We start from the raw sequence: 16126 nt of genomic DNA on the forward strand, positions 1-16126 counted from the left end.
GGCAGCACAGAGCCTGATGCGGGGCTCGAACTCATGAACCGTGAGATCATGATCTGAGCTGAAGTCAGACGCTTCACCGACTGAGCCACCCAGGTGTCCCTCAAGATATTTTATACCATGCAGTCCGCGTGGCAAGCGTCTTTTCTTAGCCGGGGTCATGCTCTACTCCGAGGGCCCCCTAAGTCCCCGTCAAGAGAACCTGGTTCAGCCAAGGCATTAAAGGGCCAGGACGGGGCCGTAGGAGCAGTTTTGGTGTGCTTATGTTTTCGGTATTAGAATAACCGCCTGATTTTACTGTTTGCTGTCAGTACAATTTACAGAGATTGAGTTTAAAAAATAAATCCAATTAGAACTGACTGAAATAATGCACAGAGTATTTATCAACAGACAATAAAATTTAAACCGATTCTTTCCATTGTGTTTGGTGAGGAAGGCCCAGAGCTACATGTTATTTGCTGCAGAGTGAAATGCATTTTGAGACAGTGAAAAGAAAATGCCTTCCAGAATTCAATTCAGCCTGGGAACGGGCAGCCATTAAATTGTCAAAAGCGTCCAATATTGAATAATTTTCCCACGGCATCTCCAATGCCGCATCATGCCCTGCCACATTCAACAGGCTCTCCATAAAACTTTGGGACTGTGAGCGGAATAATTCTGGTGCACATGACATCTTAGGGCATCACAGTTACCTCCCGGAAAATAACTGAGTTGGCGGCTGGTAACACCACGCAGAGTCAGACTGAATTACTGTTCCTTGCAAAAACATCGGAACTCAGTGTGCCATATTGTGCCCTCGATCAGGAAGGGTCGTGTGCAAGCTGCCCCCAATTAACTAAGAGCATGTGAGGTGTGAAGTTAATAAACAGTATGCCCAATAAACAGGCAGAAGGGAGTCTGAGTAACTCCAGGAACGCCTCCCGGGATCTCCTGCAGTTCATGAAGTGTCTGTGCAGAACCTACTTTACACACAAGTCTCGGTCGATGTGCGATCAAATCCCAGCTCCATCCCGTAGAAGCCATGAGTCCTTTACGGTCACTACTCCTTTTGCTGTTAGTTACAAAAATCTGAACGACAGAAGTAATAGCCAGACATATTTTACCAAGTGGAGAACTCTGTTGCTTTGGCCGAAACCGACCTCTCGCTTTATGCAGATCCTCTACGGAAGGCTGGCCCCTCCTGGCTGCCCACCACCCTGGAGGGGAGGTGCCCCCTTCGTCCCAGCAGCAAGGCCAGGGAGCCTCCGTGCTCTCCTGGTGGGCAGTCTCTCCCCCAACTCAACCCCCCAACAATGAACCCCAGGCTTGGTGGCTTCAACTTGACAGAAGACCACTCCCCAAAAGAAGCTGTAATTTTCCAGAATTTCCTACCTCCCCCTGGAAGACCGAAAGGAGAATCCCACCATACCCTGAATTTTCGTCCACCTCAGTCACCAGAAACTCAACACTTCCAGAACATTCCTTGCCCCTGGAATCCGACTCCCAAATGGCTCTGCATTTTCCCCTTGTCTGATCCAATCTCAAGTTCCTCTGTGCACCCCGAACCCACCCCTTCTGCCCTCTGGGTTCATGGTCCACCATCAGCAATGTATCTTACAGCCCACAACACTTTCTAGAATATTCTTGTTCACCGTGTGGTGCTCTGGACTGAATTGTGTCCCTCACCCTCACCCCCATTTGTGTGTTGAAACGCTAACCTCCGTGGGATGGCTTTAGGGATGGAGCCTTTGGGAGGAGAGTAAGGTGTTCCATGAGGCCATGCAATGTGGGCCCTCATGATGGAGTGTACCCTTGTGAGAGCTCTTGCTCGCTCTCCCTCTCTCCCCCTCCGCGTGAGGACACAGCAAGGAGGCAGCCATGGGCAAAGCAGGTAGAGAGTCCCCGTGAGCACCCATCTCTGCAGGCACCTGGTTCCAGCCTCCAGACCCACGAGGCGCACACGTCCGCAGTCTGAGCAGAACCCGGTCGGCAGGCCCATCCTGTAAGACGACAACTCTCTCTTCATCTGTCACCCACCTGCAGCCGCCTCATTCGTTCTCTGTTCTCTTGTTACGGTGGAAGCCTCCGGAGCTGTCTGCACTTGCTGGCTCCCCTGTCCCCCGCAGGGCTCTCTGGGGCCCACCCAGGGGCCCTTCCAAGCCCACAACTTGCCCGCATCGCCAAAGAACGGCAATCCTTGGTTGTCTTCTTGGCCCACCCTGTCTGTGGCTCCACACAGCAGGGACTCTTTCTCCTCTACCTCCAAGACTCCGGCCTGTCCAGGCCCTCGTGCACCCCAGCTCGCTTTTCCTGGGTCCCTCTGTGCGTCTCCCGCAAACGACGGTGAGGCTCAGCGCTCAAGTTCTCAGACTGGCTACGTTCGCTCCACGGCGCACCTGGCTTTAAACGCTCTCCGCGAATCAGCAAACTCGCGGTTCCCAAATTTGCATTTCCACCCTAGACCTTTCCCCAACTCCAGACACATATAACCGTCTCCACGTGGATGTTTCACGGGCATTGTGTTCGAATCAGACAGATTTCATCTGCCCTATAGCTTTTTCTTCTCGGCAACTTTCCTCTTCTGACGGCGACTTTCCAGGCCTCCGTGAGCTCTGCTATTCTCACAGTCCACGACTGTTCACCAAGAAACCCTCCCTGGATCCAGAGTGCATGGCTTATTGGTTTACTGTCCACCCCACCAGATCACGAGCACCAAGGAATCAGCGGCTTCATTTTGTCTGCTGCTGTATCCGTAGCAGCTACAATTACACCCGGCAATAGCAGGGGTTCAATCAATCATTTCTGGCACTTGTTCAATGAATTTCAACACGAGCACTGAAATTAGTTAAAATTCTTCCGTGCATCTAGAAATTAAGGACTAATTCACAGCAAGAATTTACTTGGGGCCGTAAAATATATAAAATATATGTGGATGGAGACTTAGGAAGTAACATTTGCTGCTGAGGCCCTTTCCTAGAAAATCCTATTCTACAGCGTGATAAGAAAGTTCCAGAGAGGTATCTTACCTTCTTTACAGGCAAGTGATACTGAACAACAAAAAGTGCCTCACTTCTTCTCTGCCAACCTTCCCAGACGTTGCCCGGCAATCTGCTAAGTCTTGCTTCACAGGTTATGATCGTGTTATGGTCCACAAGCCCGGTGCATTGTTCTTTATGGGCTGGTGTTCAGCATAAGCATAAAGCAATAGCAACGAGGGGGGCCTGGGTGGCTCAGTCGGTTAAGCGGCCGACTTTGGCTCAGGTCATGATCTCGCGGTCCGTGAGTTCGAGCCCCGCGTCGGGCTCTGTGCTGACGGCTCAGAGCCTGGAGCCTGCTTCAGATTCTGTGTCTCCCTCTCTCTGACCCTCCCCCGTTCATGCTCTGTCTCTCTCTGTCTCAAAAATAAATAAACGTTAAAAAAAAAATTAAAAAAAAAATAGCAACGAAACACCAGAGAGTATCGGGAGAGGCCTGTCCCCATCTTAGACTATGTTGACTGACTTGACTAGATGTCACCTAGGCAAGATGCCACCCACCCCCCACACACACACCCCATCTTCTCAACTCAATTATACCGATAAACACATGGCTGCTGTGGAGAAGTTACCTTCGTGCACCGTATGGCATCATTATGTCAACAGTTAAGGCTGCTTTGGATTTCTTATTTTCTGGGTTCCTACATGAAGCCTTTAGAGTTTGTAAGTAGAAGTCTGTCATGACAGGTAGCCAAGAAGAAATGCCCAAAGATCTATAACGACGGGCAAATTCAAAGAAGTCATCACAGAGCCCCCCGAATGTGGAAAATAAACACTGTAATCAAAACCCAGAGGCTGAGGGGAATAGCCTAACGGGTCGACCATGTGGCGGAAATATGAACTGCAAGCAACAAGTGAAGCCAAATTCCAAACTGCCAGGCCCCACTGGAAACTTCGGAGTTCGTTTGCAAAGGGGGTATGGGGGGGGGGGGGTAGGGGCGCTACGTTGCTATTTGCAGGCCAGCCTCTCTGGCAGGGCCGCGGAGGACGGGCCGGTGCAGTGTGGAGACTGAAGAACTATAGGTTTCTTCGGGATCCTCTTGCTCGAACCCATTCCGCATGTCGGGGAAGCAGAGTGTAGGCAGCACGTGGCCCAGATCCCTCAGTCACGGCGTGTCTCCAAACACGCCTTCTGCTTTAGACGCAACGTTCGGTATTTCTTTTCTTTTAATGCTTATTGACTTATTTTGAGAGAGAGAGAGAACACGAGCAGGGGAGGGGCAGAGAGAGAGGGATCTGACTTGACCTGACTGGCTTACATTTGGTGCACTTCCCGGAAGTCTCAAAGTCAGAGACGGCTGTTAGGAAGACAGCCATTCCTGCCAGCCAGGGAGAAGGGGCTTGGGATATCAGGTCCTGAGCCAGACCACAGGAAGCACAGTGAAAGCGAGACCAGGAAGGACACCCAGGGGGACTCAGAAAAGGGGGACTCGAGGGAAGGAGTCTCTTCCTGTCCTCTTACCGCCCAAGCAACACACAGCACTGCTTCCGGATTGAAACACCGCACACCCACTACTCCTACTGCCCTAGAGAACACAGAGCTGGGGTGTGATTCTCCCGGCACCAGGCACAGACTTCTGCAGCGTGTCTGCCCCTGGGTAGGTCTGTTAGGGTGAGACAGGCCGAGGGGGGGGAGGGGAAGACAAGGCCCCTCCTCCGTCTCCAGGGAGACTGTCGCCTCACTAAGAAAGGGGCCGCGTCTCTTGCTCATCACGACCCCCAGCTCCAAGGACAGTGCCCACCTGGCACACGGGGATGACTCCCGAGTTCTCGGGGCCCGAAGGAATGGACGAGGATGGCTCCCAGCGCTGGGAGGGTTATCTGGTGTAGCACATGCTCGGTAAACATCTGGTGCGTGTTGCACGACCCAACACCCCTGTACCCGAGAGACCGCGGAAGGGCTGAGGGTAGGTGAAAAGAAATACACACGGACCATGACGGCACCCTGCCGTCTCCCGGTCGCTCTCTTCCGCACGTTCTGAAGCCAGCGAGCAAGGCCACAGAAGCAGACGGAAGGGAAGAGAAATCTCATTCAGTGCAGGTGGATGCCGCAATCTCCTCTGTGACTCCTCTGCAGCCTGGTGGCCGGCCAGCTAGCTGCCCCAGACTCCGGCATCACCGGGTCAGCACTCACGGCCCCCAATCATTTCCGCGGTCACTTTCTGCAGCGTTAAACTTGTCACAACCTAGTCTCCTAAAAATCCAAGAAGGCTTGACTGATCGTACCTACACCTCTGCATCCCCTGACCGGCTGTCATGAAGAGCACCAAAGTCACTGTTTTAGATAGACAGTAGACGGAACAGACTAGAAAATGATAAATAGGGGCAACTGGGTGGCTCAGTGGGTTAAGCGTCCGACTTCGGCTCGGGTCGTGATCTCACGGCTTATGAGTTCGAGCCCCGCGTCGGGCTCCGCGCTGACAGCTCAGAGCCTGGAGCCTCTTCAGATTCTGTCTTTCTCTCTCTTTCTCTGCCCCTCCCCTGCTCACATTCTGTCTCTCTCTGTCTCTCAAAAATAAATAAAAACATTAAAAAATTAAAAAAGAAAAGAAGATGATAAATAGATGATAGATGACATTGATGGATGGATAGATGAAAATGATGGACAGGTGGGTGAATGGATGGATAGGTACATGATAGAGATGATGATGGACAGATACAGGATAGAAAGATGGATGGATGGGTGGGTGGATGGGTGGATAGATGGGTGGGTGGTTGGATGGCTGGATGGGTGGGTGGACGGACAGACAGGCAGGCGGGTGGGGGGTCTGTGTGCACACATGTGCGTCTCTACCCCACTCATCAGGAACACCTTCCCTGCCTTGGTAGAGCTCAGTCTTACGTATTTTATCTTACAAGCGTACCCCACTGCATTCTGCCTGATCTCGATGTCAGATCCAGGTCGGGACGAGCACACAGCTTGCAAGGAAAGAAAAAGCCACGGAAGCTTATCACTTTGGAAAGTCTCCTTAGTGTCCAGCATTCTGGATGCTTTCTCCTCAGCCTTCTATTAAGCACGAGGAAGAAGAAAAAAGGGAAGAGAGAGTCAAGGGCCACATATGTACCTTTTCATAGGAAGCGCACTGAAAAATGTTCATCGCTCTTTTTTTTAATGTTTATTTTTGAGAGACAGAGAGAGAGAGAGAGAGAGAGAGAGAGGGCGAGAGAGCACATGAGTGGGGGAGGAGAGCAGAGAGACACAGAATCCGAAGCAGCTCCTAGGGTCTAAGCTGTCAGCACAGAGCCTGACGTGGGGCTCAGACCCACAAACCGTGAGATCATGACCTGAGCCCAAGTCAGACACTTAACTGAGTCCCCCAAGCGTCCCTACATGTTCACTAAAGGACTGAACGCACGCACACTGCCAAAACGCAGCACGTGAAGTGTTTTTACGTTGCTGAGCCAACACACATCCCAAAGTTATGTGGAAAACATAAAAAAAGATTCCTAGAGATTCCCCACTGGACGGACGTTTCTATCCTTTATTGCTAAAAACAGAGGTTACACGTGGGCAAGTAATTTAAGCCAAATAACGTTTCAGAAAACCACACGTGCTCCCGAAATGTCTGTAAGCCACCCTGGGATGGCACCTCTACACCCGTGCGTGTGACAGTCACCAAAGAAGCAAGAGAATCTAACTTGTGAGCTGGTGTTCTCAGAGTCACTTCTGCCGGCAGGGCCTGGTCGGTGTCGTCCCGTGTCATCACTTGTCCGTTTCAGAAGCCGTGCTTGTCATCGCTGGACACACGGACAGGAGTAAATGCACCAGGTGGCCCTCTCTCCTCCTCCTCGTGTGCTCGTGCGGGCTCTCTCCTTCACACACGGACACAAGCACACAGCACCCCCCTTACTACACTGCCCTGCACAGGCCTGGCCACTCAGGAAGGAGATGGCATTTAAAGAAGGAGTAAGCAGAACTTTCCCCAGCACCTTTGCAGCATGCTCGGAGGAGCGGGAGCACGGTGACGCACAACCTCGTAAACCGACCAAGGGCACACAGACCTGCAGCGGACGGGTCTTGGGGACACCCTGGGGTACTTCGGCAGGCGTGGGGGAGGAAGCAACCGGGACAGGAAAGGATGACCCTGGGTGACAACGATCACACTAAGCATGAAGGTTTGACTTATGATAAACGCAGCCCCCCGGGGGAGGGCTCGTACTTATAGGTCCCACCCCCCACGGGTCTGGGCCCAGGGCTCCCACAAGACGGCCCAGGCTGAGGGGCCATCCACAGGCTCGACCCGTCCCCTCCCTGCAAGACCTGCTCTCCTGGGTCCCTCATGCGGAGGACGGACCCGGCTGGGCCGCTCACCGGCTGTGGCTCCAGCTTCTCGGAGGTCAGCTACCCACTCTGCTGCTGCCTTTCTGGAATCGAGGCCGGGGCCTGCGCTGAGTCCTCAAAGCCTCACTCGAGTCTGACGTGCGGGAGGCTCCCTGCCCAGGAGGTGAGCGGACAGGCGCCGACCCTCCCCCCTCTGGCGGTCCGTGCTCCGGGAGCTGCCTCGTGCCATGTCCACGGCCCCTCCGTCCACACCCGCACGCGTCTGCTCTCTCTGAGCAGCGTGGACGAGGAGAACGGCCACGGCCCGGCCATTTCCCAAAGACGAAAACGCCTGCGACCGCTCACACCGCCGATGGCCCGAAAAGCAAACGCGCTCCGTCTCTGCTCCAGTGACCTCGTTCTCTTTAAGTAAAACGGAATCTGAAACCACGGAGGTTCTGGTGCTAGGACGAAGCGCATGAGCATGAATATTGGCTTGCTGGAACTTGACAATTTTTCTGGAGCTCACAGAACTGAAGAGCTGGCTTTTTCCCCTTCTTCTTCTCTTCCTGACTCATGCGGTTTCTGAACATCAGCGAAAAACTGGTTCCGTCATCAGAAAACTGCTCGGCCCGGCTTTCACGTTTGGCTGCTGGCACCTGTCGCAGAACTGATCAGGGGGAACCGCCGTGGACTCCGAAACCTCGTGAGGGACAAACGGCCAGCCCCCCGAGGAGGCCACCGCATCTGCTAACGGAGCCGGCAGGCGAGGTGGGACCTCGTGTTCATCGATGGAACGTTCCGTGACAAACGGTTTTGCTGGCAGCTTCAAAGGCTCCCGCCGGGTCTCCGTTACTTTTGCCGGCCTCCCTGTTCCTTTCTGATCCGTCCTGAAAATAACAGGCCCAGACACAGGCAGGCCCCACCGTACCAGCACCCGGTCACGGGCTGGACGGCAGAGGATCAATGCTTGGCCAAGTGTGTGATTTGCATCGTGACAGAGATCCTGACACGGAATCCCGCTTCGGTGTCTCCTTCGATCCAGTCCAGCATCTGGAGGGATCCGAGGTCAGTGCCACCTGACACACGGCTGACCGGCGGTCCTTCCGTTCATGCACCACCATGGCCTTTCAGGGGCGTCCCCTCCGCCTCAGCACCGTCTTTCTGTAGCGACAAACGTCTCATCTGTGAGACAGGCCCACCTGCCAGGCAGGCTGGGCCCGACCTGCACCGGTCTCTCTCGGGACGCAGCGCCTGCCTGCTGGAGGGGAGCGGCTTCCCACGAAAGCGGGTCCAAACTGCTGAGGACAGCAGGGCCCACGGGGACTCTCGATACAGGTCTGTGCCCAGTGTCTGTCCCTCGAGGTCCTTACACCTGTGCCGGAAGCCCGCTTTCCCGATCTTGCCTGCCTCCGTCCCAGGGCACCACCCCCAGCGCTTCTGGGTGCAGGCTGCCCACTCCTCTGTCCCCACAGACTGCGGGGACATCTGTGTGACCTCCAAGCACCCGTCCCAGCCCCGTCACGGCACCCGAGACGCCCCCCCACTCCGCCGTCTTCACTCGCCCGCTTGTCTCTCCCACTTGACCGGAAGCACATTCAAGGACAGGAACCCCCTTCCGAACATTTTCTCTGTGACACGCTTCTGAATAAATGACCACGACAGCGGCCTGATCGGAGTTTCTTCACAGCGTTTCTGCTCAGCCACAACCTCCATCTTCCCTCTACAATGGATTTCTGTTTTCTAAACGTATAAAGTCTCTCGCTGCTGGTTCCGCGGGTGGCCTGGAGAAGCAGACCACCTCTGACTCCACGAAAACTAGCTCGTTCTCTTGAAGCGGAAGGGAGTCCGAAACCACACGGAGGTTCTCGCAGTGAGGGGGCCGGCTCTGGCACAGTGTCACCCGGGGGGATGGGGGGGGGGTCCCGTCCTCCGGAGTGGGAAGTCTACATCCCTCGGGACGCCAGAGAAGGTCTCCACGTGCGCACCGCCAGCTACTCCGTCCCGCCTCACGCTTCAGGCCCGCCACATTTCTCTCTTTCGTTCTTTTCAAAATGGGACGTCCTCTTGTACGCCTACGGGGTGTCCCCAGCCTGAGGGTCCACGCTCCCGCCACGCGGGACCACCTGCCTTTCCTGGACGCCGCCCCGAACATCCACCTGTGCATCCGAGGCGCCACTCACTCTGCCCAAGCCACATCATGTGTCACTTGGCATTTCCTTGTCACTCCCTCCCCTGTGCTCCCGGAGCGCCCCGCTCCCGCCTTGACCGAGCACCCCCTTAACTGCAACTCTAGACTCACACCATCCCCCCGTCAGGGCCACGAAGCCCAAACAGGCCGAGGGCAGACAGTGCTGCTGTGCTCCCCAGGGCCTCGTGCGGTGCCTGGCTCCAAGAGGCTGCCTAACAACACACTCGGATGGAAACACGTTCTTCGTGCTACAGTAGCAATAAAGAAGATAAGTGTGGGGTCCTCTTTCTTAAGACGAAGCACTGATATGCACGAAAAAAGCAGAGATGGCGTTCCAAGAACGGCTCAGAAATGCTTCCAAAATTCCAACCCCTCTCTGCACCGGGTCCACGGTGAGGCCGTAAACACAGACCAGAGAGGAAACCCTCCATCGACGTAATTAGGATGCACCTCTTTATCTGCAGGTGGATCCCCAGAGGCAGGAAGAGAAATGGGAAACAATACCGTCAAGATGATGCGTGGCCAGGGCTCCGCCCGGGACACAAACGTCACGCGAGCGCCTGGAGCCCACGGTGCATTCAGCAGGCACCTCTTACATGCAGGCGCCCCGCTAGGTACGGCCGAGGGAGGGGAGAGACGTCACCACTCCCGGCTCGGCTGGGGAGTGTGTCCGTCCTCACGGCACTTCCTTCCGTCCACCAAAGTTTACTCACCTCTCCAGAGAACCTCCGGTCTGCACTCCCAGGCCCTCCCCGCCCGCCAACACAGCCCATCTCCCCTGAGTTCCCGAAGCTCTTGATTCAAACCCACCGCAACATTTCCCGGCACTCAGGGGAGGAAGGCCTATCCCTCCCGCCGGCCTGTGAGTCTTTGACGGGCCGGACCGCCATCCTCCATCCTCGTCTGACCAGCTTGGGCCCAAGGACTCCAGAGCCGGGGCTTGGAAAATGTCACCTCAACGGATTCACATTTCCGTTCTCTCCTTCAGAGAGTCCACCCACACCTTCGACACCCCGTGGAAATAAGGCAACTCTGACCACTGTCGAACATGCTTTACCTCTTTAAGAACCAGCACGCATTTGCCGGGTCCCACGGACTGAGGTAGCTCTGCGATTCTCCCTTTGTTCAGGTAAGGGCCCGAGAAACACCTGTGGTTGATAAAAAGCTGAGGACAGCAGTATTTCCCGTTAACGGTACCTGCAGGGAAGAGAAACACAGCGGATGCCTTAGGATCCAACAAAAAACCGGCTTCCTCCACTTAGTTGTCAAAATTACCAGAGGCACGTGGTGTCTTGACATCAGAATGTTTTATACCCACACCAGCTTGGAAGTTCTGGTTGTTTTTTTCCTACCACATACGTGAACTTTTCTGTGTATTATGCAGGACTCGAGACACAGCAAAAGGTGCTACAACCGACACAGTGACAACTAACGTATCACTAGGCAGCTAAGAAAAAAAACAATACCGGCTACACAGCTAAGTTCCCCCGGGCTTTCCACCCCAGAAGCGCCCCCCCGCCAACCTTGTGCTCCCCTTCCCCGAGTCTGGTGTGTATCATTCCCATGCACGTCTGTAAACTTTACCACACATACGGGTGTTTGTGTGTCAACACACAATGGATATTTTTAAAATGCAGTAAAATCTTGTTTGCTAACATAATTCGTTCTGGAAACATGCTTGTAATCCAAAGCACTTGTATATCAAAACGAATTTCCAGAACCACTGGCTCAGTTGTGATCATGTGACGTTTGGCATCACATACGACTCGTACGGCAAGACATCACTCGTTTATCAAGTTAAAATTTATTAGAAATCTTGGCTCGTCTTGCCCGTCACTCGCAATCCAAGGTTTTACTGTATTCCCTAAGTGGTTTTCTGCAGCATTTGGTTTGTTTAATGTGAAGGTTCTAAGATCCATCCAAGTTGGTAAACGTTTATCCAGAAGGTTCATCCGTTTTCCACTTCTGTGCGTGATTCCATTACATCAATACAGCACAAGCGAGTTTTCCATTCTCTTACTGATGGACGTTGAATCATTTCCACTCTCTGTATTACCGACAGGGCTTCAGTGAACACGGCTGTGAAAATCTGCTCCTGCTTATGGGCAAGAGAGTTTTCCAAGTAGGTAACAAGGAGGGGAACTGTTCGGCCCTGGGGTCTGCAGTCTTCCGTTTTATTACACATGGTCAAATCGATCTCCACGCGGACTATCCCAACTTACACTCCTCTCAGCGCTGTGTAGGAGTTCCTGCTGTCCCACGTCCAAGCCCACACTAGGTATGGCTGCCTCAGTCCCACGTCCAAGCCCACACTAGGTATGGCTGCCTCAGTCCCACGTCCAAGCCCACACTAGATATGGCTGCCTCATTCTGCCGCTCGGATGGATGTGAAATGTACCTCCCAGAGGATTAAATCTGCGTTTCCTTCATTATGCTTTTGATTTAGCCAAGTTGTTGGTCTAGTTGTGTCTCCAAGGGCCACGGGGAAAAGTGGAATAACTACACAGTAAGGTATTACCCTACAGCCTCCTGATGTCTGGAAACACAGAAAGGGGGTTCGCTGTCAGCCAAGACGCGCCCTCCCCCACGCCGCTCCAAGCTAAACCACGCTAACAGTGGTATTTCTGCCTAACAACGGTTCTGAGTTTGGGATGGTAACTGAATGGTCCAGGAAGGTCTGTCCTAACAGGACTTCAACTGAGAACCAACAGGGAAAGAGCACGAAGTGTTATTTTTGTGAGTAAAAGACAAAAGGAGTAAAATAACAATTATGGACGCTGAAGGAAGAGCTGACATTTTAAAACCATTCTGAAGTTTGAATTCTACACAACAAAATTAGACCAAAAAAAATCATGCCCACAGCTGCACACACGTGGAAGTTTCTTGGTAGGATTACCCTACCCAGACCTCGAGAAAAAAAGTTCTAGTGAGTCTACTCATAAAAATGCTCTCCTCACTACACCCTGGACAGATAGGGTTCCTTCACGGCGTATAGCTTTTAATCCTGGAAGAACTCAGAGTGGGTTTCGTTCTGGCTACAAAACAGGATTCTTAATCAGATATATTATTCAATGTACAAACATGTCTATAATCAGCTTTGTTTGTCAAAGGGGAATTCCCATGTGTGTTTGCAAAGGTTATTTAGAAGATGTACGACTTCACACATTAAAAGACACGTACTATTCGTGCTCAGGTTTCAAACACAGAGGGTTTTAAGGAACAACTCAAGAGCCCACGGGGACTTAAGTATTAACCGCTAGTAGAAAATGCAGGTGGGATGGCATAAAATGTCAAAAGAAGGAGTGCGTGCTGAGGATATTTTCAACGCTTTTTCTCTCCACGTGACCACTCACAGCATACAACCTTAACTGGCTCATTTCCAAGTAGCACTTGGACTCTTCTCCTGCAGACCGAAAGAATTATCTAGAGCTACTGACCAAGAAACAGAAGAGGCACAGAGAACTTGGTTTAGAAATTGTTTTTTAAAGGTGCGCCTGGGGGGCTCGGTCAGTTACGCACCCGACTTCGGCTCAGATCACGATCTCACAGTTTGTGAGTTTGAGCCCTGCGTCGGGCTCCGTGCTGACGGCTCGGAGCCTGGAACCTGCTTCGGATTCTGTGTCTCCCTGTCTCTCTCTGCCCCTCCCCCACTCACGCTCCGTGTGTCTCTCTCAAAAATAAACAAACATTAAAGAAAAATCAGAAAATAAAAGAAAAATGTTTTAAAGTAGCTGTATGTGAATAAGTAGCAATGGAGACAAGGAAAAAGAACCCAGAGTTGAGGCATTCTTGTATTGACCTGAGAATACGCGAATGTCCCCCTCACAGACTGGGAAGGGTCAGACAGCCGCAAAGGGGCTCACTTACCTGTGGTGTCCAAGGGAGAGAATAAACAAAGGTCATGAGGTATTTTCTCAACAGGCACTGTGGATGGCAATCTGCAGATCAAGAAAACGAAATGATCATGGGTCGCACCCTTCGGAAGACACTAGTCCATTCCAAAGTCCTTTCACAACTGAAAGGGGCTGTTCCAGAAACCCTAGGACCCATGCATGTAGCGGCAACACCAATACCCACGGGGAAGATCATTTCACACAAGTCGCTCCCCAGTTCTTCCCATAACCCTAAGAAGCCAGTGGAACATCTCCCCCTCGAGTGGACCTCACTAGTCAGTGATGTCCTTCTAGGTCGTTCCAGGCTTCGCCTCTTGCTACAGAATTACAATAACATCCTTAATCATGTTCTTAGACCCGAAGAAGTATTAGCTTGCAGAGACTTGAACGCGAATCAGACTTGTCTTCAATGCCTAACCGGGAACTACCGCTGTCTGGTGGCCTTTGATCTCTGGCATCTGGGCCGGTGTGGGTCACGGCTACACGAAAAGGATCTTCACAGAAAGCCTGTGAACGGATGGGTCTTGAAATGTCAGGTGGGCCTAGCCTACGACAGAGCTTTGTGGTATGGTTCAGGAACCGCTTGCTGAATAAATATTTTCTAAAAAATGTAGCCGGGGGGAAAAAGAGGCGTGTCGGGTCCCACAGGGTATCCACGCTGGCTGTGCGGAAGAAACCGCACCGTCGAAGAGTGACATGAGCTCAAAGTAAACCACGACGAGACCTCAGTTGGGGCAGCTACGGCACCGGTTCTCAAAGGGGGGGGTCCCCGGAACCAGCAGACCGGCATCACCTGGGAACTTGTGAGACGTACAGACGGTCAGGCCCCACCGAAGACCCGCTCAGCCGGAAAGTTTGGACACGGGGGTCCGGCAGCGTGTGTGTTTTATCGAGCTGCCCCGGTGACCACGGGCCCACGGACCGCAAACCGGGGAGTTAACGAATTCAGATTTGGGTTCCGTGGTGGGACGGTTGATTACTACTTCCTCTCTGTTTCAGCCTTCTCCAGACACACTTGGAGTCGCATTAACCCGATACACTGCGTTTCGAAACGAACGTACGAAAAATGCCCCCCAAACTGTTACTTGCATTCAAGTGACAATACAGCTATTATTACATCTCGTTTTATTTCGACGTGAGCCTGGGGAGATGCAAAAATGCTGGTCTTAAATTCCTTTCCCTCAGTGTATTTTTATGAAGAAAACGGAGCCAGCTGGCAAAGGCAGAGAAGAAACGCGGCTTCCTCGAGGGCACCCTGCTGGGACCCGGCAGAGCTGGCATCAGGCCGAGGGCCGCCTGGCGCGCCGGCCGCGACCAGGGACGCCCGCGTGCTGCGTGCGGGGCAGGGGCAGCTGCGCGTGACCGTGGGGGCATCGTACATTGCTGTCACCTTTAGGGCGCCAAGTGCTAGCCAAGTCCCTAAGGAAAACAGCGACGCCTCCTGCCCTCCATAAAGACAACGCTGTATAGTTGATCGCACAGTTCGGGGGGAAAACAGAAACAAAAACTTACTGTTTTTCCGGTTGCACGACTGCGATCTTTCTCTTTTTTTGTGCTGGAAAACAGGCAAGACAGGGCAAAAGGACAATCAGCTTTGCTCACTAGTTGGGCAACAGCTTTTTTTAAAAAATGCCTTCAAGTAAAAACTGTGTCAGTTTTAAAGGAACGGTTTAAACACTGAAAAGTTATTCTATTCATGCCACAATTTTACCTCAGTTTCTTCTAACATTAGTCTGTGACTCATCAGAAATGAAGTCTAAACAGAATTTAGTGCATTTCATCTTACCACTACACTAGCTACGTTATTCTAAAATGTGCTTTTAATAAGAAAGAAAGAGCACACATATCATACTCACCTAATCCACCTAGTAGGACAAATTGCTGCGAGCAAGATTATCCAGAAGGATTGTTTTTTTTTTTTCCCCACAGAAAGCGTGGGAAGTCAAATAATATTACCATACGGCATACTCCCAAATTAGGATTAGAGGCATGTTTTTGCACTAAAGTATTATTACTGGAAGGAGGATTAGTACCCCGTAAATATGTCTGACGAATATCGACATAACCCAGCCAATAACTATTTTTCCGACAAGAAGATTTACAGTTTATATAACGTATTCGGAGCACCTTACCAAAGATAGACCTAAGACCACGGCATCAGTTAATGCTGGCATAGACAATCCCACATCTTCCAGCATATGTGTAATTTCAAGAAAAAAGTTTTAAGTGTATTTTTTGAGAGTGAGAGAGAGAGCCAGAATCCCAAGCAGGCTCTGAGCTGTCAACGCAGAGCCCAACGCGGGGCTTGATCCCATGAACCTCGAGATCATGATCTGAGCCAAAATCAAGAGTCAGATGCTTCACCACCTGAGCCACTCAGGCACCCCTGAACAGAATTTCTAAAGCTACTGGAGTTTAGATTATTTAGATTTATAGTTTGTCTCTTCAGAACAAATGCGTGACTGAATCCGGTCATGCCTGGCTCTCTGGCCAGTGGAGTCAAGAGTCTGTGGCACTTTAAGTGAGAAGAAAAAATGAGAATGCCTTTGATAATGAAAAAGTTATTCTATGCTCAAAATTTTAGGAATAGCTTAAAGTGAGGGCCAAGATACTACTCTCGTTGGATGATTCATACAGCAATACTGTGTATAGGGGAGAATAATCCCTTAAAATCCACCTGTGTGTAATCTGGGCTACTTACTTTGTGGCACACAGGTAGTGTACCATCCCACTTTTTTTGAGTGAGTGGGGGCGGGGAGCACGAGTGGGG

At 52.0% G+C, this 16126-nt stretch overlaps 1 protein-coding gene across 15 annotated transcripts in view; it reads right to left on the reverse strand.

Annotated features, from left to right (window-relative positions):
• Positions 1-16126, reverse strand: part of SFMBT2 (Scm like with four mbt domains 2) — a 225133-nt gene that overhangs the window by 27018 nt on the left and 181989 nt on the right. For all 15 annotated transcript variants that reach the window (XM_042944803.1, XM_042944808.1, XM_042944809.1 and 12 more), the window contains 3 exons: positions 14869-14911; positions 13331-13401; positions 10521-10660 (listed from right to left, as the gene is read on the reverse strand). In XM_042944803.1, the coding sequence (XP_042800737.1) occupies positions 10521-10660; positions 13331-13401; positions 14869-14911 (254 nt within the window). The remainder of the gene's footprint in view (positions 1-10520; positions 10661-13330; positions 13402-14868; positions 14912-16126) is intronic.

This window comes from Panthera leo, chromosome B4, assembly GCF_018350215.1.
Source record: "Panthera leo isolate Ple1 chromosome B4, P.leo_Ple1_pat1.1, whole genome shotgun sequence".
In the NCBI taxonomy this organism is placed as follows: domain Eukaryota; kingdom Metazoa; phylum Chordata; class Mammalia; order Carnivora; family Felidae; genus Panthera; species Panthera leo.